We start from the raw sequence: 21,726 nt of genomic DNA, 5'->3' as shown, positions 1-21,726 counted from the left end.
TGAATACACAGAAATGCTTAAATACCTTAAGGATATGGCCTTAAAAAGTCTCATCTATCCGAAGAGTAATCTTCCATAAGTACATAGCAACTTCACAACAGTTTAGTGAAAAACATCTTTTAATGAAAAACGTATCACCTTTCTTATCTGGATTTATGTTCTTCTTTCTTTTATTAAGTCATCTCAAAATTATTAAAATTAAAAATGTTTGGGTCACCAAATGAAGACTGATTTTTGGTGAACATAAATTGCACAATGGTCATTTAAATAGAAGTTTGAGCTTATTTGGACTCCTACAGACTGGAAAGAAATTACTATTTATTTATTCATTGCATTTCGCAAAACATTTTTGCGACTGTATTTTTCTCATTGATGAGCCGTCCTATGATGTGTCTAATCTTTATATGAATTTTTAGTGGAAAAGACAACTAAAGGAAAAGAAGCAGAATACAGAATTACAATGAAATTCAAGAACTTCACAGTTGCAAGATTCCAGCTTAGAATCTCTAAGTGGTTTAACTGTTAAATTGATGAGTCATAAATATGTTTTCAAATTATATTAGGTTAAAAAAAAAACAGCATTCAAGCTGACATGACAAAGTTTCCATCGTTTACATTATGCAAATAATTTAAATGCTTGTCTTGTGTTTTGATATTAGTTACGTAACATATTGTGATGATGTCAATTAACTGCAAAAATTATTCTTAATGAAACAGAAGAGTCTTTAATCGTATATAGTACAGGCTTCAAACAGAAAACAGCACACATGATGAAGTACATTAAAAAAAACCTCAGATTCAGTCATCTTCATAAATGATATATAAGAAGTCCTCTGTTTCTGTGTTTCGAAATCTGTGCTAATAATAGAAATGCTGACCTCTGTTAGAGTTAGAGCATTAATGTTTTTCAGTATAAATTACAACGGATGACCCCAAAACCTGAAAAATAAGATAACAAGGTATGTGGACCAGAATTCTGGGTTGGTCTTCAAATCTTCACTTTCTGACATGTGCTCTTCTTTATGTTTGGAAGGCAACAACTTTGCCTTGATGCAGTTCTGTTTCTTCAGACCCCACTGTTAAATCCCTTGTTGTGCCCACATGGTAAGACCTACAAATGTAAGCTGAGAATTATTTATTACTGAGGTGTCCTTACTCCTTACATGTTTTCTCTCCCTGCCACCCAGCATGACACAAACCCTCATTGCATGTCTGAAATTGTTTAAGAAGAGTACAAGCAGTTCTGTATTTACCAGATGAGGCAGCATTCGGGACCATGGTATACCTGCCTGACCCAGGTAACACGATGTGTGTAACAGTAAGGGAAGAACTAAAATTACCGTAAGCATGACAGAAAGATGTTAATACAAGTAACAATAATGTGGTTAATGCTGTTGGTTATTTGAGATCTGTGTTGCAGCTGCCTAAAATACCTCTCTGGAAGTGCCTATTAAATAATTCGGCAGGAGCTGCTTTAATCTTCCAGAAGGCTCGTGAGATCCTGTCGAACCAGGCCCTGCTCTTTGCCACACTTGCATAATACAACTTAATGTTGCAATGATGAGGAAAAGCATCCCTTTGGTGCACCCCTGTTACAGCAGGATGCAGAGGACCCACAGCCCACCTGCAGCGTTCCCCAGGGGAGCACACCTCAGGAGGGCTGGGGCTGGCTGTGCACTTGCAGAAGTAACTGGCACCATGTGAACGGGATTTGCCTTCCTTTCAGCTGGCTTATAAGCATGCCTGATTAAGGCTGATCACTGGCAGGTGAAAATAAGATGCCTGAAGTCGTGCACATGGATGCAAACTTAGCAGCAGTGGCTGATCAGCTCCCAGAAAAGCAGGAGATACCAGGAGTTGACTGAGAGACAGACATGGGTCTGTTTAATGTGGTGGGCTGTGCTGATGAGAGGAAAACATGGCTCGTGTGTAGAAGATGGATTTTACTGAGTAGGTTTTGTCTAATATGGCAAATATATAGCATGCATTTATGGAGCTGAACTAAGAACTCTCCCTTGTATATTCTTGTATCCTACGACAAGAGGTAGATAAAGAATTGAGGGCAAAAGGGTCTCAAGGTATGACATTCAGCCTCACTGAGATTATTTCTTTCATTTGTTGCAGTACCAGTTTGTGGAAAAATCACAACTGGAAAAAAAATCACATTTTGAAAATGTTTTTGCTACAATGACAGAGATTAGTCAAGAATTTTTAGCTTCCTCTTGCTGCTTGCTTTGCTTAAAACATTCAGATTTCTTTAGAAAATGGTCATCTTGATAATTTTTTCCTCCTTCCCCTCCAGTCATTTAATTTTTGAGAGGTTTTCTGGCAGTGTTATGTTTAATGGGAAAAAGATCACAGAAATGAGAAGCTGTAACAGCCATTTAGTTAATCTTATGTTTCTTTGTTCATGCCAGCATGGGGTTGTTCCATTTTATCATCTATTATTTTTGCTCAGCTTAGTCTCAGCTAGTCCCATGAGCTCCACTGCCACAGACAAAATCTAATGATGAGGCTGGCACGGCAAGCTTGTTGTCTTTAGTTCTAACTCAGAGAAAAGGCAGAGGAGCTGTTAGTCTACAGACTGTGGAAGAGCCCTGCCAGCCCTCATGACCTTGGCGATCATCTACCATGTTGACAGTCATCTACTACACTTTTCTTTGAGGTAACACATTGCCCTGATGCTTTGGTCAAGCTCTAGAGATGGATTCTGGGTGTCCAGAAGTGCTGTGAGCTGACTTCTGCACGTCTGTGGAGCGCTCATGTTGCACTTGCACGATAGATTCACCTTGGTCTGGAGAAGCTGAGGTTGCTGCTGTATGCAAAGCCACAACAGCCCTGTTTTATCTGTAGAAATGGGGCCAAGCTCTTTGCTGTGCACCTTTGGTGCTCTGTCGTGCCATCCTTTTGGGTCTTGTAGTGGGACTGCACCCTCACGTTGAGTTGTATGGTATGGGCTCTGCTGTGTAAGGCTGCCAAGAGAGTGGGTAATGGATATACTGTATATAATCAGACTGCTGCACAGCCTGTGGCTTCTGTCTTTAGAGGAGTCCAAATGCATGATTTGCCAGCACTGCAGAAAGAGAAGGGAAGATAAAGCAGGAGAATGGGAATTGAGGTCAGCGTGAAGAATGAATCTCTTGCAACCTGCAATCTCAGAGAGTATAGTGCGTGTTTAGTCCAACACTAATGGGATCTATTGAATTTTGCTGCTGTGTCGTGGCCAGCAGTTTGGCAGGCGTGGCATGTCCGTGTGTAGCTGCAGTGCTGGGGCAGAGGTGCCCCGGGGCATCCTGCGTCTCCCACGCTATCACACAGATTTCGGTGCGATGATGTCAGTGCATTTTCTTTCCAGAAGCATTTGCAGGCTAGGACCCTCTTTGTAAAATGGATTTCTGTCTTCTCACAGCTAAATGGGACAACACCTTGTAAATGATAGATCACTGAGATATTTTCTCAAAATAATTAAAACAAGCAAAAAACCACAGTTGCTGTCATTAGCTCTTTTGTATAAAAAAGGACAGCAATAGCCATTTTCCAGTGAAATTCTTGTCTTTCTCTGCATATTGCTGTCAAAAAAAAAAGTATGACATATAAACTTACAAATTTAAATCATTCCTCCACTTTTCTTGAGCCTTTGCAGCTTTTTGCTTTGTTTTACCTGTATGAAGCTTCTAAACTTAAGTAGACACACTTCCACTGATAAATCAATGTCCTACATTTTAGCTGTATACCAGCTGAGGAGAAGGCATACATCCTTTTATTAAGTTTTATCACCATGTCTCTCAACTGATTGCTGGCTTTCCCAGAAATAAGATAGATGCCTTGGGTTTTTTGGGAGTCTACAAGCCCTTTTGCCATCATTTTTAAGACTTGGCCTGTTGCTCTGTGACACATATAACACAGGGGTGCTCTGAATCCGAGCCCTGTATCCAGTTTCTGAGGAGCTGAGTATTTCTTCCCAGGCTGCTCTTCCTTCTCACACAGAACAGCAGCTGCAGAACCACCAAGGCTTTCACGGGCCTCCAGAGTGCAGGAAGGAGGCAGGAAACGTGGAAAAAGGTGCACTCACTGCCTCCTTACAGCAGGACCTCACAAACACAGATTGCACTGGTGGTGGTCACTTGGGGAAACCTTGAAGATTGCTTTTTGCATGCTTAAAGAATACTGTTAAAAAGGAAGAAGCAACAAAAAAAAGGACCAAAAAACCTCACCCACCAAATTTACAATTGCTACTTCTTTCTGAAAGGATTATGAATTATTTTGCTGCTCAGCTACTTTCCTGAATGAAGGTAGAGTGGTCAGGGGACAATGTTTGGACTTGAGAAAGGGCACTGAAGCACTCACAGTGACTAAAATCAGAAAACTACAAAGAAAGAAAGAACAAAAAAGAAAAAAAATAGACTCTAAATGCTGTAACATTGCTTTCTGATTGTAAAAGGGTGTAAAAGGTTAGGAAATCAAGCCAGAAGAATAAGTAGGATCACTTAAGTGTCTTGAGGGAGTTTCCATTCATTTTTATGTGACGGAACTCTTGGAATAACACAGGGCAAGCAAGAGATTAAAGGGCAATGTGAGCAAAGTACAAAACAAGCAATTAATTAGTTTGCAAAATGACTTCAAGATTTCAGCTGTATTCATTCATTTGGACTCTATATTTAAAAAAAATCTTGCCACTTTTTAAACAAATAAATCACGGAAGAGCTGTCTAGCATCCATGAAATGACTGTAGCTAACTAATCCTACACTCTTCAAAATGATAGATTCCTAATTCTTCTTGGATGGTAAAGATGGTGTTGTAACGTAAGAGTGACTTACAGATACTATTTATCCTAAAAATCAGCTGATAGTGGGGATGCAAAGGAATGTTTTTCAATTTCACTCATTTGCTTTTGTTTTGTATATGTGTGAAAATGAGAGAAATGCATGTAAACAGCTTTTACTATTTTCTTTTAAGGCTCATCAGTTATGAATATAAAAGGAATAAAACTGCATTTTTCCCATTCTAAACATCTTCTGATGTTGGCTCTTACAGTTGTGTTGCCTATTTAAAATAAAAATAAAAAAATGAACACAGGCTACTCTTCTGATGCTAAACCTAATAGAAAGAAGCCGAAGATCCATGAATTGGTCTCTGCCTCCCAGTAATTTTAGAGCAGTAATATTTGATAATAGAAGGCATCACAACTTCTTCATCATTAACCTCACAGGTGAAGTCATCTCTAAAGAAAAGTTCCTCAAATCAGACTGAACACCATTTTCTAAATCTTCTTCCCTAGTGCTTCAGTCAGAAAACTTGTTTTATGTTAGTTAGGGCTTTTGGGACACAGTATAGCTTTCAGGTTTCTAAATCTATGAACCCAAATCTGGAACTGCTCATCAAAAAATTATATTGATATTAGCATTAGCAAGAATCATTCAGGTAAATCTCTCCTTAAACCTTTGAAGATTTGGAGTTAGTGTTTTCCCTTAATCCATACCTTCCCTTTTCAATAAGAGACGTAAGAGAAAAATGCTTTGTCTGTCTGGCTGCTCAGGAGAAAGGAAATTTATACATCATAGCTTCTGGATACATTTGGTATTAGCAGCTTCAAGAATTCAAAGATCCTGAGAGAGCTGCCAAGGTCACAAGATTGTCTTTTCATCTGCTCTCCAGCTTCTGAGTTTATAGGATTCACACACAATCATTAATGGTTTTGTCAAAACTAAGACAAAGACGTAGCCAGGCATATGAACCCATGGCAGGGTAAAACCCAAAGTGATGCAAGTTTTGTCCAAGAAAAAACACCCCCCCCCCCCCAAAAGGCTCTGCTTGATTTTGCCTCAAGTTCATAATTAAAGGAATGTAAGACAGAAGTCGCCTGGGTGCCTTGTACTGTCTGCACTCAGATCGTACTGTAGTAGGTAGAGAGTCATGTATATTTTAATTCAGTTGTGTGTGATTATGGTCATGATAATAGCTATAAACAAAATTCAGTGAGCTAAAAGGTTGAAAGCAGATAAACATACTGGCGAATTGTCACAGTAAGGAGGCCTTTCTGCTGGACATTTGTTTCCAGAGAACAGGATCCTGATTTCCCAAGAGCTGAGGCAAAAGAATTGCTTCATACTTGGAAAATCTTGGCTGTGGTAGACAAATAGTCCAGCTTGTCTTGGGACACAGGCAATCACACAGTCCAGAATCCTACAAGAACAGTCTTTCATGTAAATATCTCAATTTCTGCTGAGCCAAATGAATCCTAAGAATATATATATTTTTTTTCTGATGTATTTCAAATTTTCATCTTCATATGCTCAGGAAGAGCAGAGAACTATGATTATGTATAAAAAAAAAAAGGGAATGTGCTTGCCTCTTTCTGCAACATTCCCATTGTGCGTGTTCAGGCAGATATTGCTCATCTGAAACTATCAGTAAAGAATGCGTCTGAAATTAAAAGCCTGAGAAAGCTAAGATCTGAGCAATACTGAAGTCTGTCTTTGATTTTCATAGCAAAGAGAAAGGTTACTAAGGGGAGTAAGTCAGTGGGAGTCTTCTGGCCACATTGGCTCTTGAAAAAATTGGAAGTGGCTGTATTGTCTTAGGTTTCCAGTTTTGTTCTCCATTATTATGTAAGGTCAAATAATCAGCCTGCTGCAAACTAAATTTAAAATTCTGAAGATAAAAAGAAGGATGATTTTGTCTAAGTTTTGTTTTGCCTGATATTTTTCTGGAAGGGATTTCGATCTATTGAGGACCATTTTACAAAGTTGTAGCAGGAATTTAAACTTCAGTAACTAAGAATTGTTTGAAACATAAAACTAGCTGAAATTAGGGTTTTACAAAAGGAGTAAGGAGAGTCATTTTTGATTCTTGGGAATTTCAAGCTTTAGGCAGGCTCTATTTAGAGATTTAATAATTGAACGGAAAAAAAAATGTATTAAAAAGCACTGTGCTCAAAGGATCTGTTTGTTCTGAAGATTACAGCTGGCTTTGGGATGATGAAATAGGATGTGACTGGTACAATCATGCTGTGCATAAAACTTGTACCGGACATAATAGCACTATGCATTTCTTTTGTAATGGAAGGATTTATTATTTTTTTTTGGTAATATTGAATAAGGACAGATATGACAATTTTATGGAGCTCATTATATATGCCTCGCAAAGAACAAAGAGGTTGAAATGGTGTTCAACTGAGCTCTTCCTGCTCTCCTCGTGGTTCCACCTCCTTGTGTATTGTCTTGTGCTCTTCCATCATCTTGGCCTTTTCAGCTGTCTAATGTAATCTCAGGGTAAGTGAATGGAAGGGAGCGGGGAAGGGAGAAGTGGATGGAGGAAGGAAAAAGCCAATAAAGTCATCAGAGCTTTGAAATGTACTTCAACTGGTACTTTAGGAACGCTGAAATAGTTTGTGATGAAATAAATCCCAGTCCTTGAAGAAATGCAGCACACAAACAGAGGCAGGAGTTAACTTTTGTGTGCAACATTAAAGGTGTCTGTGAAAGAAGTTGAGAAGTTCCATCTTACGTATCTGTCTCACATCTTCTTCAGTATATAAAATGCTTAGTTTCACAGGGCTCCTGTGAGACAGTCAAACGCTATCATCCCCATTTTATAGACACAGAACTGAAGCAGATTAACTGAGGTAGCCTTGCTAAGGCTAGAGGCACAGCTAAATTTCAGCCTCTCATTCCTCCTAGTAATCAATTTGCGGTAATTGCAAATGCTCCAGATTCGGACTCTCCGAAGTAGATGTAGTATGTGACCAGTTTTTTAACAAAGGAATGATACGTGGGAGAACACTGGCTCCTTTCATCACTAGGCACCCTGTGGTACTATGTACTGGGCTCCAGCATGTGGCAAAGCAGAAAGTTCCCTCTTGCAAGGAAGCTCTAGAAAATCATCTGTGGGGTACAACAGCATTACTGCAGCCTTCTGCCCGTCTCCTTCCCCCTTCTGAAGGGTTCCCACAGGCAGAGAGCTTCTGGGACTGGTACTGTGTAATGACACAGCTGCTTCAAACTTGGGTCCCACGGACCATAGCCTTTCCTTCCCTCCTCTTAAACCCCTTCAGCAATGACAAGTGTGTATCCCACTGAACATTTAGGATACGGGACTCTGCAACCCCCTGACTCAGAAAAAGTCCCATTAACTTTACTGGGCTGTGGATAAGGTTATGCTGGGCTGTGGATAAGATTATCATTCCACAGCCCCATCTCAATGAGGGCTCTGAGATGGTAATCTGATACAACCAATAAGTACACTGGCTGCTCGTGAGATTCCGTACGTAATCTGGCCTCCAAATATATAACGAATAATTAATGCATTAAAGATGCCACTGGAAAGAGGTAAAAGAAAAGAAGAAATGAGTCCAGTGAGCATTGAGAGGACAGCCTAACGCACTCTCTCAGTTTGTCACCCCCACTGACTATGTCAGGTCTGGTACAGGAACGATCCACATGACTCAGAAACTGGAATGAAATAACCTGAGATTTCTGTCAGAAGAAAGATAGAAGACTGTGCTGTGTATTCACATTAGACCTGATCGGTAAATCCACATTACCTTGTGACACTGGAATAGCTGACCCTTTTTACTGGCTAGGAGACGGCAAACTCAGAGATTAATGCAGAACATAGGACTGAGAGAAATCAAAGTGTGCCTCTTGAAGAGAGGCATTAACAAACCTTATCCGTAATAGGCTGAAGGATTCTCATTCACTTCAATCATCCATGAAGGTCACAGGCTCTTTCTGCAGCTGACTGACTCACTGCCCAAGTGCATGTAAAATCTCACCGAGAGAATCTTGGACAGAAGCCGGACATCACAGATGGAGGGCTCCTCGCTCTTGTTTTGGTGCTTCCTACAGAAGCGATCAAATCAGCTGATCTCATCTGAGACACTGGTTCGTCTCCCTGAGAGAAGTGTAAATCTGTCACCTAGCTGGGACAAACCGCTTCAGTGGTATCACCTACCCACCTCGAGTAGCTCTGCCAGTCCGAGCTGTGGATGCCGGCAGAGTGCCCTGGCCTCGCTTCAATGCCTGGTGCAGCACCTCTGTTAAGGCACTGGCCTCCAGGAGCATCCCTAACTGAGATCTACGTGTGGATCAAAACAGGACTCGGGTGAAACCTGGTGTCTAGTCGTCAGTATGATGGCCAGCACTCAGAGCTTTGAGAGCAGGCTGAGAAGTTTGTCTCTTCATTCAGTTAGGATCCGCCTTGGTTTCTGGTAGTTAAAGGTGTGACTTCAACTGTATAATAAGGTTTGTAGTATCTCTGTTTTCAGTCCTGTCAGTGACTTTCAACAGCCACCTAAACATACCGCTCTTTTTCTGCATCTTGTTCAGCTATTGGCCTCAGCAAATTCCTGTGGTAAAAAGGTCTATGGATTAATTGCAGTGCACGAAACAAATAGATTTGGATTTGCTCATATTTTACTGCACATGCACTTGAAAATCAGTATGGGGGGAGACAATATATTTGTGTTAACTGGTGAGATTACCCCTACGTTTCCAATGCGTATTACTTCTGTCTGTGATTTCTTTCAGGGAGCTCATACTATTTACGTTTATTTGCTTTCAGGAAAAATTAATCATGAGCCAAAAATGTTCTTTAAGGCTACATAAGAAATGCATAAATACAGGAAAATATGCTTACTTTAAATAAAGATTTCCCATAAAAGACATGGTTTTCTTTCTGTAGAAAAAAAAAAAAGTGAGTGAAGCTGTACAATGTTACATCTTGAAAGGCAGCGTCCAACTCTACAGAACTTCCTGGAGTAATCAGGACTGAAGCAATCAAAGTATCCCATTCCTACCACTTTTTCTTGCATTTATATGGAACCAATTTAGAGTTCTTTTTCTCATCACCCAAATGCTCTCTGGACAAGGCCACATAAATTTCTGCAGGCTACATGTGAAATCTGGGACTTTTTGGCATATCAGCGTGCTCTGCAGCCTCGCTGTCTCCTCATTAGAAAATGCGTGACTTACACAGCAGCGTGTTCCAGGTCAGGGCAGTTACGCTGGCAGAGCAAGAGAAAGAGATTTGTAGAGCATTTATCAATGCTTTTCACTGGTTCCTGTAAACTCAAACATATGCCTGTAATTTTTCTACTCTTTCAGGTGATTTTCACTGTGCTTTTGTAGAATAGCCAAGACTCCCCCTCACAATTTTTCGGTAATTGATCCCTGACCTTGGAAATATTTTCAAGATTTTCAAACTTTCTCTAGATTTCTGTTTGCTGTGGTGGTGGGGTCAGGAGGAGTTTAGAGGGGAGTAACCAATGCATGGAAGGGAGAGGTGTTTTTCTGAGGCTCATTGCAGAAAGGACATCACCGGTGAGAAGGAAAAGATAAGAAAGGGAAGCATCTCTGATTTTTTCTTGAGGAGCAGAACTTGACTTGGCTAATTGTAATAGTAGACAAAAATATTGTTTCAGAATCTGAGATAATGTTGGTCTGTTTCATGACTTTTTTTTTTTTCTTTAAAATGCAAATCTTTCTCAAAAAGCCCCTGTAGGATCTGAGGTGTCAGTTGGCTTTGGTGTTTTTCTGTGCTGAGTTTTCTTTTCTGGAACTCTCTTTCCAAGACAGAGTTATCTTTTCCACTACACGCAGAAATCTCCTTCCCTTGAAACTACCTGTTTTGCTTAGATCAGATAAACCTAGAAACTGTCGCTACAGTAGCAATATCCAGATCAGTAATTGCTCGGGGAAATGAGTCCTCCAGTGTGCCCGCCTCTGGGCTCAGCAAGTCCCTGTTGCCACCAGAGGCAGCAAATTCAAAAGTGTGAACTCCCTGGGGAGCGGGCTGCAATAGATGGTAAACACTGCGATGAGCATGGGGTAAATGATTAGTGCTGCCTGACTGGGATGCTTCAGCGCCTTCTTTTCCGAAGCAAAAGGAGCAACTAGAGTACCACAGTAAGGCATACCTTGTGTATCGGTGCTAATGCTTTATTTTATTTAACTCTGTGGGTTGACTTTACGGAGGTTAATTTCATGTGTTATTGCAGGTGGTGCTGGAATATATATTGGTTCTGTTTGTGCAGTTATGGTCTGTACCTGGCCAGACAGGTTTCCATTCTAGGACTGTTTCTCTAAATGGAGGTTTGTATTGTTTGTTGTACAGGCATTGTTGCATCTGCAGTTCATCCAGCATCAATTTTCTATCCTAAACCCATCTTTATGGACTTTAGTCTACACACTACCTAGGCATGCCATCAGAATGGCACCATAATGTTAAAATATTAACATTTTAATAATGTTTTAGAAACTTTTCAGTGATGGGAATAGTTAGGACTTTTTCCTATTAGGACAAAAGAGAACTTTTCTTTCATTTTTTTTTCTCTTATTTTTCTTTTTCCTCTTCTTTCTCTAACTTTTTCAACAAAATCAATGTGTAAGAATTTGCAGAAAGACAATTCTGTACCAGACCCTCAGGTGAGACTTAAACTCCACTGCAGTTCAGCACATGCCAGCATTGCGAATATAATGCCTCCAAGCTTTGCTTTCATCCCAGATCTCCATAGTGCCAGCCTGGGTTACTGTGTAATAATATCCATGTAATTGAGGAGACCTGTTGCCTTTCTGGGCTGAGTAGGTGTAAACTAGCCTGGATCTTGTCAGAAAGAACTTGGAAAAAATAGAGTATGTTCTTGTCCTGTTCATGTTGCTTTCCATAAGCATCCAGAGGTGTCCACAGGATGTGGATCTTGATGCATCTCCAGGCTGGTCCACTCCCACTCGATGTTTTTAAGACTCCAGTACAAACAAGGGGGTAATGATAGCACAAAGCACGTTCGTGATGTGCTGCTTGCTCTAAAGTAGGTGCTCATGGGGTCCCATCTGGCTTTTCTAGAAGCTATCTTTCACTGATCCAGTTAGAAATCCTGTTCCTAAAGTGCCAGATTTTGGATTGCTAAATTTTCTCTTGATAGGAAGAGACAAATGCACTCTCTTGTGCTGCTTGATGTGGAAAAGGGCAGTCTTTGTTACTTTTACCTAATTTGCATTGTAATCGGCAAGAAACAAAGCTTCACACTAACATCAGCACTTAAGAAGCAAATTCCTTCAGTGGATAGGAGGACAAAGTTCTTATAAAGAAACATGAGCTTTTTCTTCCCCAGATACTTCTTGGGTGGGTTGGTTGGTTGGTTGGTGGATGAATGATCACAATCCATTTTGCTACATAGGAAGCACCCTGAGATGAGGCTTAAAGACAAATTCCTTCCCACCCTTTGCAAGTAGCCCTGGAGCTGGTGCCCGGCTGGCAGCCTGCCTGGGCAGTACCCAGGTATGTGCTGGGCTTCAGAGCACATCCTGAGGGCTCGTACCTGGAGTGTGGGCAACCATCAGCTCTCTGTGCAACCTGCAGAGATCCCACCAGCGCGAAGTCATGGCGTGGCTGATCTCAGGAAATAAGATGTGCTGGGATGCATCCTGAGAGGGTCCTGAAATCTCCAGCTGTAAGGCCAGGTGAGCTTTCCAAGCAGGCTGAGTCCAGAGTGACAGGGTGAGCACTGTGCTCGTCAGGCTTCCCTCTGAAGCACTGAGAACAGGAGCTGTTACGGAGACACAAAGACTGTGCAGCCTTTTATGACTACTTATTGTAGGGCGCGGTGGTCCAAATTCAGGTCTGGTGGAAGGAACTGTGACTGTCCGGAAGATGATGGAGTTTCACCTCATTTTATTCTCCCTGAATATGATGAACCACAGTGCTAGGCCTAGCCACCTAGTCCTACTAAATCTATAAGAATTTATTAGGTAGACATTACCTCCTTATAGCCTCTTTAAGCCTCTTCTGTTTCATCCAAAGCTGGATATTTTTCTGGATGTTTCATTTATGTGTCTTTATCAGTGAGCTCTTAACATGCTGTTTAACAACATCGGTGTTAATGTGATCTGATGCCTGGTTCAAGTATACTTAAGTGAGTGCATTTTGATTTTACGCCCGTTAGCTTTGTTCAGTAACAACAGCTAGCATAATCCCCATAACTCGGGGTCATTGACTGAGACAAGCAGTTTCTCGCTCTTTATTCCATCCTGATGGATCTCAGGGGACCCTCATGACAGCCTTCCTATTTCAGCAACAACTCCTCTTCTCACTTACCCGGGATCCTCAGGCTAGGATGTCGGCTTTCAGTGTAGTGACAGCTTCATAGCTCCACACCAGCTCTCCTCTGCTGTATCGCCCACGTGTGCTGCGACCAGCCTGGGATGCAGAAGGAACGGTGCTCAGACCCGTGGGATGTCTCTCTCTTCATTCTCAAGACATTTCTCTGTTTCAGTGTCAAAGCTGGAGCGGTTTTGTAACCACTCAAGATGTCTAATTCAAGAAGAAGCAAAGAGAAGATTTTGCTTTTTGAAAATGCCAGGGTAGCCAGGGTCATTGAAACTGAAGACTCCTATAATACTTGCAGCTGAATTAAAGTTCAGCTGTATGCTGAGAGCAGGTCTCAGTTGATGCATCAAGGCTTGACAATCCCATTAGTGTAAAAAAATGAGAGAAAAGGGGAAGAAAATGAAAAACATTCAGTACTGATGGAAACATCAAATTGACAGTGGAAGAGAAAAGCAAATATTTGATGGTTTTACATTGTAACTTATAAATTCTTAAAAATAAATAACGGCAATCAGAATATGTGGTGCTCTTTTGCTTTGAGAAAAAAGTTACATTTCTTTCTAGACCACAGCCACGTTCACAATGTGATGTCTGACCCATGGATATTTAATTCTCTTTCTGCCACCCCAGTTAGGAAGGAAGAATCCTGGTGTGGCTCCTCAGACCAGCAAGCTGGCCTACAGCTTTAAATAGAAAGCTATAAATAAAAAATCTTCAGCTCAAGTCAACTAGCTCAGTCAGAACTTACCGAGTTCCTAAGCCAGTGCCCTGCCAGAAATGTTGGAGGCCACCTGGTACCATCTGATATACTCCTCTTCCCTGCCTTCTCCACGAGGTGTTGTCCACTGATGTGATACTGGTCACAACACGTCATCTGCACAGATACACCTGGGTCTTCTGGGAAGGTGAAGACTTGAACCTAAATTTTTTCCTGGGTAAAACACTATCAGCTTCACAGGAGGGATTCGAACCTGAAGAAATGTCTACGTTTTGTTATTATTCTGACATGGAGAAAGAAAATGCTTCAGTGCTATTGTTGGTCTCTGCTGAGAATTAATAGCCTGTTCTGCCTGGAATTAGGAAGTTTTGGAAATTCAAGTATGTAAAATATATCCTAAGTGTGGTTGTTGGTTTTTTTTTCAGTCTCAGAAACTGTTAATCAAAATAAAAAATGTGTAATTTCACTATGACTGACACATTCTTCACCTGCAGGGAGAAACTCTTAAGAAAAATAATCAAAGCAAATTTTCATTGTGTAAATCCAACATCTCATTCTTTAAAGGTGAATTGGTGTTCAATGCTTGTCTTTCATTTCTAATGCAGTAATTGTGTTATCTTGAGCACTGTAACTTGTCTTAGGAATTTAGCCAAAAAAATCTGGAATCTATTTTGAATGTTTTTGAGAAAAGGTGGAAACAAAGCAGCATTTTAAATGCTTAAATTTTCCTTTGGATTTGTTCTTTATTGCAGTGCAAGTAGATTGCACTGATTATTATTCTGGGAAAAAAACAATTAGTGAGACTCCCAGAGATCAGACGTCGTGAGGACTGAATGTGTTGAGCAAGGAGTTCATTTGAACTGGTTTTGCTTTTTCAGACACTGCAAATGGATGTAAACAAGCTGAATATCACATTGCTTCGGATATTTCGCCAAGGAGTGGCTGCAGCACTGGGACTGTTACCTCAGCAAGTTCATATCAACAGGCTCATTGTAAGTACCTAAAGACTGGGTATAATAAAATTTACCTGGTTATTTAGAATTCTCTTAAATTTATTTTCCTTTCATTATGGAAAACTGCAATAAAATTGGACAGAAAAATACTTTGTTTTGATAGATTTTTTTCTGAACTGCACTAAAGAAAAATAGATCTCCATTACAGAATGACTTAAATTTTCTTTTGAAAGGAAGCCATTCATAGTTACAGCCTAGAGAAAAATTATGTCAGATAGATCTCTTTTGTGTCTTATTCATAAGCAGTTTTCTTATCCCCTAGTTTGCATTCCAGTGTAGTTCTTCATCACATTCATTAGAAGCTGATTATTCCTTTTTTTGTTTCTCAAAGGTTGAATCTTGCTCAAAAATACATGTGATTCTGCCTTTTGAAGACATCCTCACAATTAATTCTCAGACTTTCCATTAGTAAAATAAATGTCTTCTCAAAATATTAATATTCACGCTTTGCTATTCAGCTATAACAACATATCCTTGGATGTGACCTTTTGGACTAAAGTATCATGTTTGCAAAAGATTATGAGAAATTTGTTTCCAGCAGCAGAGACTTTTTAAAAACAATTTTCATTATATTTTTTATGTGGATGGTTAAGAGCATACATTCTTAACACTGGTCTCTTTTTCTGACAGTTTTTCTATGAAACAAACGAAAAAAAAAAAACACAACAATATCATGTGTCCATTACTAGCCTTCCATTCACATTGCAGAGAGAAAAGCAGAGTTATGTTATTTTATTCTACCTGCAGGTTGAATATTAGGGAAGAAAGTTGACAGGTTCAGCATAAAAGTATTTCCTGCCTTGATAGCTTGATAGGATTGTATGCATCAAAAAGGATTATAAAACGCCTTCAAATAATGTCTCTGTGAGAAAGGATCACACAAGATGCACAGTGGAAAAGATCAATAGGAATGCAATGCAGCCCTTTTCATGTTTGCCAGGGACGTCACTCATTCCTGACAAGTGATGCTGAATCTCTATTGTCCCCTGTATTAACCTGAATGAAAAACATATTCAGAGAAAAACACAATTAAATGAGAAATGTTCCAGAGTTTGGGGTGTGTATTCAACACACCAAGTCACTTTGTAGCCTTCTTACTACGCTCTGTGGAAATCATCTAACTAAGCAGAAGAAAGACACTGTTAATTTTCCTGCTGGCTGATAGATTTTCACTTTCTCTTCTCATCTGTGATCCAAGGGAAGAGGTAATAGCATTTTGCACCTGCATATACCTCAGAATACATGAAGTACTATTAATGAATTAGTCTTCTCAACATCCATAAAAGGCTGCTACGACTTCTGTTTTTTAGTGATGTAGGAATAAAACAAACTTTAGCCACATTTGCTCTTAAAATCACAGACAAAGTCAGAATTCACAAGAGAAAAATACAGCTTAGGGAGCATTATTCCCACCTTCCCATCCTTTTAACATAAGCCAGTTCCTCTCATGCAGAGTGCTGGCAAGCAAGCCGGGCACATCGAAATTCATCTCACCTCTCTTCAGCCCGGTCTAAGGTGCTCTTGTAGGGTCCCTCTGAAGGCAGTTGTAGAGAAGGGTAGCGAGAAGGAGAGGCATTGAGATCCCAGTTATTTTAGGATGGATGCAATCATTCTCTGGAGATACCAGCCTGCCTCCACTGGGTTTGGAGGCAATTTAGCCCCTGACATGTAACAGCACGCGCTGTGCCACAAGACATTAGCTGGGCATTTCCAGCATCTTCTCAGTCCTTCCAGGAAATCCTCCTCCCATAAAGTCCTTCTAACAGGCAGAGGATCTCCTAACAGAGGAGGCACAAAACGCTGGGAATGCTGCACCCTCACCAGGCCTTGCTTTGCGCCTGCCACCTACACCTGGAAGTGGCCACTTACCCACGCCAGAGACCGAGCAAGGCCGTGGCCTCAGAGCAGCTGCTTCAGCCTGAGGAGGAGCCCCTGCCGTGCACTGACTGCAGAGCTGTAGGGCTGTGTTCCCTCCTTACGGCCCCGCTGGGCTGAGGAGGCCTACTGAGCAACGCCAGCCCCACCAGTCTTGTCGAGCAGAGGGACCCGTGGCACAAATGAGAGCGCACAGGGCAGATTTGGGTACGCGTGTGAAAATGTCCCTTTCTATGCAGCTCTACTTCTGAATGCAAAGCGAGGCATTTTAAGAATAGCAAAAGATGTCTTTTCTTCACTTCAGTAAAGGTAATGATGCACATTGATGGCAAGGGGAAGGAAGCGGGGGGGAGATCAGGATTATCCCAGTTTGAACTGATTTCCCCCCTTGCATAACCAACCCCAAATAACCAGAGCGGTGAAGTTCTTGCCTGTGCAGTCAGCAGCTCCGTACCTGCCTTGTGTGTGGGGCACTACCCAGGCCTGGACTCTACATCACAGCCTCAGCCAGGTTGTCCGCAGCCCTGGGGCACCCCCTTAACCTGGGTTCAAGCACACCAGCACTGGTCTCAGGTGCTGTTCTGGTTGTTGACAACCAAGCAGAGGAACCCTCTGGCAATCTTTCCTTTTGCCGTCCTGCTACAGAGTCAGCATCACTAACATCTCTAATACAGCACCACATCAATGAGACTGGGTCAGGAATTAATGGAGGGGAGAATTAGGCATGCTCAGCCTACTCATTTTACTTTTTTTTTTTTTTTTTTTTACTTTTTTTTACATTACTCATAAAGTAAGCAAAACTTAAATTTCGTTGTGCTGTCTTAAGGAGCTACACTGCAGTCAGCTGAAAGGGCATTATACTTCATTGTAGTGTGTGTTCACAACATGTTGACACCAGATTAGAAAGCAGTGCCAAAATACCACAGCATTATACTAAGCATTCCTGTTTAAGGCCCAGCATCTAAAACAGGACTGCACTTCAGCTCAGATCAGAACTGTCAGCTAAAACCCCTGCTGGCTCTTTGCCCTTGTCCCCATGCATGGCTCCCCCCCTCCTCATGTGACATTGACCTGTCTTGTTCAGTGGTACTAGGCTCAGAAGAGGGGACCTTGTCAACAGTAAATGAGACAAAGCCCACCTGCCCACATATGGTATTAGCATTTTCTTCCACAGTCAGCTGGAATTTAAGGAGGAAGGGAAAACGTGCACTTTCCTCATAGAGCAGGTTGCAGCCTTTCTATTCCATGCTTTCATTTCTGGACATATAGTTAAAATCTACAGATAGAAGAGATTATCTAATCTCAGAACCTTCCTATGATTTTGCCTTTTTTTTTTTTTTTTTTTTTTTGATTTTCCTAGGGGAAGAAGAACTGTGTGGAACTGTTTATTTCCCCAGTGAACAGAAAGCCAGGAATTTCTGATGCGCTCCCATCTGAAGAAGTGCTGCGTTCACTGAATATCAACATTTTGCATCAGAGTTTATCCCAGTTTGGAATAACAGAGGTCTCTCCTGAGGTTGGTTATCACTTTTTTCACCTGTAGTTTGTTAGGCAGATTTTACAGCCCTGGTAGTTCTCAGGCTGAGGTTCTCATGAATGAGACAGGGAAATATAAACTAAGATGGCATTACTGCTGTAAGGCAATTACACAGCTAGTCCTGTTAAATTACTTTAATGGTGTTTTGTAAGGCTGTTTAAGAATTAGGATCCAGGTCCTCCTGCAGAAAAAAAGAGGTTGTTTAAGAATCTTTAAGATGCTTTCAGTATGAAAAATAAAATATAAAAACAGGGTCATTTTAGTGCAATTTTACATGCCCTACAGCAGCCTGACACTATGAAAATGAGATGATTCTCAGGTTTTAGCTGTTTTAATACAAAACAAAGCCAGGTGATATTGTCCAAAAGTCAAATCAGGTCTTTATATAGCTCAACGGCAGCCTGGACTAAGCTCCCTTTAGATTACAATGTCCTTTCCTACAGAAGCATATGATTGTGACAGTGGTGATAGATACAATTATCTCTTCCAAGTACTTCAGTTACAAGTAACACTTCAGGTAGCTATGGGACAAGAACATACATGAATAATAGATGAATGAAGAAATGTCATCAAGCTATGTAAAGATGCTGGAGAAAAAACAGTGCTGAACTCAAGATCTCATCTATGTTAGATGGTAATCACAAGTGCTCAGGTATTTGAATTTTCTCTCTGAAAAAAAGTGTACACAAACAGAGGGCATCACATTGAAAAGGATGATTAGAATGAAAGTTGCACAGTCTCTACTTCCTTCTAGCACTGTTGGAGAAACAAGAGGTAATTTTTGTATTTCAGATGCATGTAGATTATACAGCTAAGACCCTGATCCTGCAAAAATCTTGCAGCTTTATACTAATAGGTATTCCTTTTGGGACTTGATAATTCGTTTACATGTGTAAGACTTCACAGAAAACAGCAGCTAAAAGACAACAACATATAATCTTTACTTGCTCAACTCCTAACCAGTAATTTACTCTTCAATCAACTTGCTCTAAGAACAAATCCTTCCAATCAAAATAACAGCAAAGAAAATCAAAACAAGCAAACTTTTGAGGGGAGATATAGATACAGTTACTTTAAGACATAGCTTTGACACGTTATTTTACCCACTTTGTGTGTTTATTCCTGAGCTATCAGCGCTAATTAATTCATGAGTGAATAAACTGTAAGTCTTCCACCAACATGAATCAGTGCTTCTCAACCAGTATTACACGTGCACTAGCAGTGTATCTGTGCAGAAAGGAAGCATTATCCTCATCTTCGTAGGTGGGTGGCTGACACAGAGGTGTTAGGGCTGGATTTTGTCTCCAATTTTAGCTGTCTTTTTCATTATTAGCTGCGTAAGTCTTGAAAGTCTACCGGTTCTCTGCAGTAAACAGAAAGAAAAAGATACCTGCAGCAGGCAGTTCAGCCCATCTCTGACGTACCTCCCCTGAACTTGCTTGTTGACTCTCTCCATCAGGGCTTAGCGTAAACTAGACTTCTAGCTGTAGAGGGTTAATGGTGGGGGAGATTGCCATGTCCTAAGAAACTTTACCAAGGTGGTGTAGGAAAACCTGGGTAGAAAACTGAAGCTCTTTCCTAAAGTCTCAGCCTATGTGATAAACATAAAAACTCTCAGTGGATGTAGGTGAGTGGAACTGCATTTCCATTCATTCCAGTAACGATTTGCCAATTCACATCTACTGATGCATTAATCACTCATGACTTTATTTTAAATTAATTACCTGTCTCAAAATTCATATCCTAGTTTTTTACTGTTGCTGGAAGAGACAATTTCCTATATGTCTTAGCTGTAGGAACCACTGGAGTCCTTTCCTGCCTGGTCTAGAATGGGAAGGGTACCTGTGGGAACGTGAAAATTTAGTTTAATTGAGTCGTTGCCATTTCAAAGATCCAGGGCAACAGATCTTTTCATTTGTCCTTTCTCTTCCAATGGCCTATTGTGGCTGTAGCATTTGATCTTTTATTATGATCTAAAGTTTGTGTCTGCAGTGGAATTTAGGACTGTATTCTTATCCATAGCATGTTGCAGGGCTGGGAGCAGACTTCCCTAACAAGCAGCTACTGAACTGGTTCTTCTTGGTGGGACTAAATTCAATCACAGTCTCTGTGAGAATTCTAATGCCTTAAAATGGTGCTGAGAGAAAAAAAAAAAAAAAGAGAGAAAAAAAAGAAAATACTATGCAATTTCAGAGTTTAGTAGAGTAGAAAAGGACTTTGAAGTGGGTTTGGATAAAGAAGTAATTGAAATTACAGTAAGTAAAGCAGGGTTTACTGTGCTTTGTGAGATAAACTAGCTGCTAGCTGGAAGATGTGGCACTAAGGAGAAATCTGCATGGGAGAATATATTCCAAAATTATGCAATCCCAAAATGTACAATTGCAGCAGCCTCTATTAGGCTTCTATTGTTTGCCTTTGAAGTGTGTGATATTAACTGCTGCTAGAGAAGAAATCAAAGGAACCAGTCATGCACTTAAACCATACAGAAACCATAAGTCAGTGAGCTGGCTGGTGCATGAAGGGGAACCTTCAGGCTGTCAGCTTTTCCATGAAATCACGACACTTCATCGCGCACACGTGCAAAGGATGAATACTGGTATGGAGAGAATGGTCATGAAACTGAAAGGTGACCTTGGCAAAAGCAAAACGTGGCATAGTTAGTATCTTTGAGGAGGCTTTGTCATAGGGGATATTAAGTGGTGGTTATCTACTGTTTGAGGAGGTCACCGACATTCCTGCATATTTTCACTGGAGGGGAAGTGATTTCTCATCAGACTTTCCTACCCTGCCTTAGCTAACTTAGTTAAATAGCCGAAAAAGCAAAGCAACCCAGTATGAACTTCAGTGAACCCTGCATGATCTTAAGTTCAATCCTTAGCTCCCTGGAAGCTTTCCTCTGAGCCCTGAAGTGCAGCTTGCCTTGTTTCCATGATCTTTTCAGCCTAAGGAACTAGCTGAGATTATCTGACACAATTTAAGAATTCACCCTTTTTTTTTCCAGTGAAGACTTAATTTTCCCAGCAGCTCCTGAAATCTTGACAGGTTCTTTCAGTCCCAGATTTTACAGTGGCTGATTCAGGTTGGTGTCTCTCTTGATATTATCAAGAGCTGTCTGCTTGTTTTACTTGTTTGTAGAAATAATCCATTAGGTTTCCATAAGACCAGTATGGCAAGTAGATTTGTAATATCTGGGATTTTAAGTCTATAAAAATTCATTTGTCTAAATGCACTTGTTCCACTTTAGAGCAAAGCAGGTACTTCTGCAGGCACTCTTCAATGCAGCTAGCAATAGCAAGGGATTGTGTAGAATATACAGTGTGATTCTTTCCCACCTTAAATGATGCCAAATTAAAACTATTTAAATGAACCTGGCTAATTCTGCCTAAATCACCTAACTGTGGAGATTCCTTAGAGAATGGAGACAGGCACCAAGGTTGATGGGCATGATGATGTCCATCCTGCCTGCAGCCAGGCTTGC

At 40.7% G+C, this 21,726-nt stretch overlaps 1 protein-coding gene across 2 annotated transcripts in view; it reads left to right on the top strand.

Moving 5' to 3' along the window:
• Positions 1-21,726, top strand: part of PTPRR (protein tyrosine phosphatase receptor type R) — a 144,068-nt gene that overhangs the window by 57,179 nt on the left and 65,163 nt on the right. For both annotated transcript variants that reach the window (XM_066993002.1, XM_013198012.3), the window contains 2 exons: positions 14,702-14,815; positions 18,072-18,227. In XM_066993002.1, the coding sequence (XP_066849103.1) occupies positions 14,702-14,815; positions 18,072-18,227 (270 nt within the window). The remainder of the gene's footprint in view (positions 1-14,701; positions 14,816-18,071; positions 18,228-21,726) is intronic.

The sequence above is a fragment of the Anser cygnoides genome, chromosome 1 (genome assembly GCF_040182565.1).
Source record: "Anser cygnoides isolate HZ-2024a breed goose chromosome 1, Taihu_goose_T2T_genome, whole genome shotgun sequence".
NCBI classification, from domain to species: Eukaryota; Metazoa; Chordata; class Aves; order Anseriformes; family Anatidae; genus Anser; species Anser cygnoides.
The sequence above is the reverse complement of the archived record's forward strand: the minus strand, read 5'-3'. Positions and strand labels throughout refer to the sequence as shown.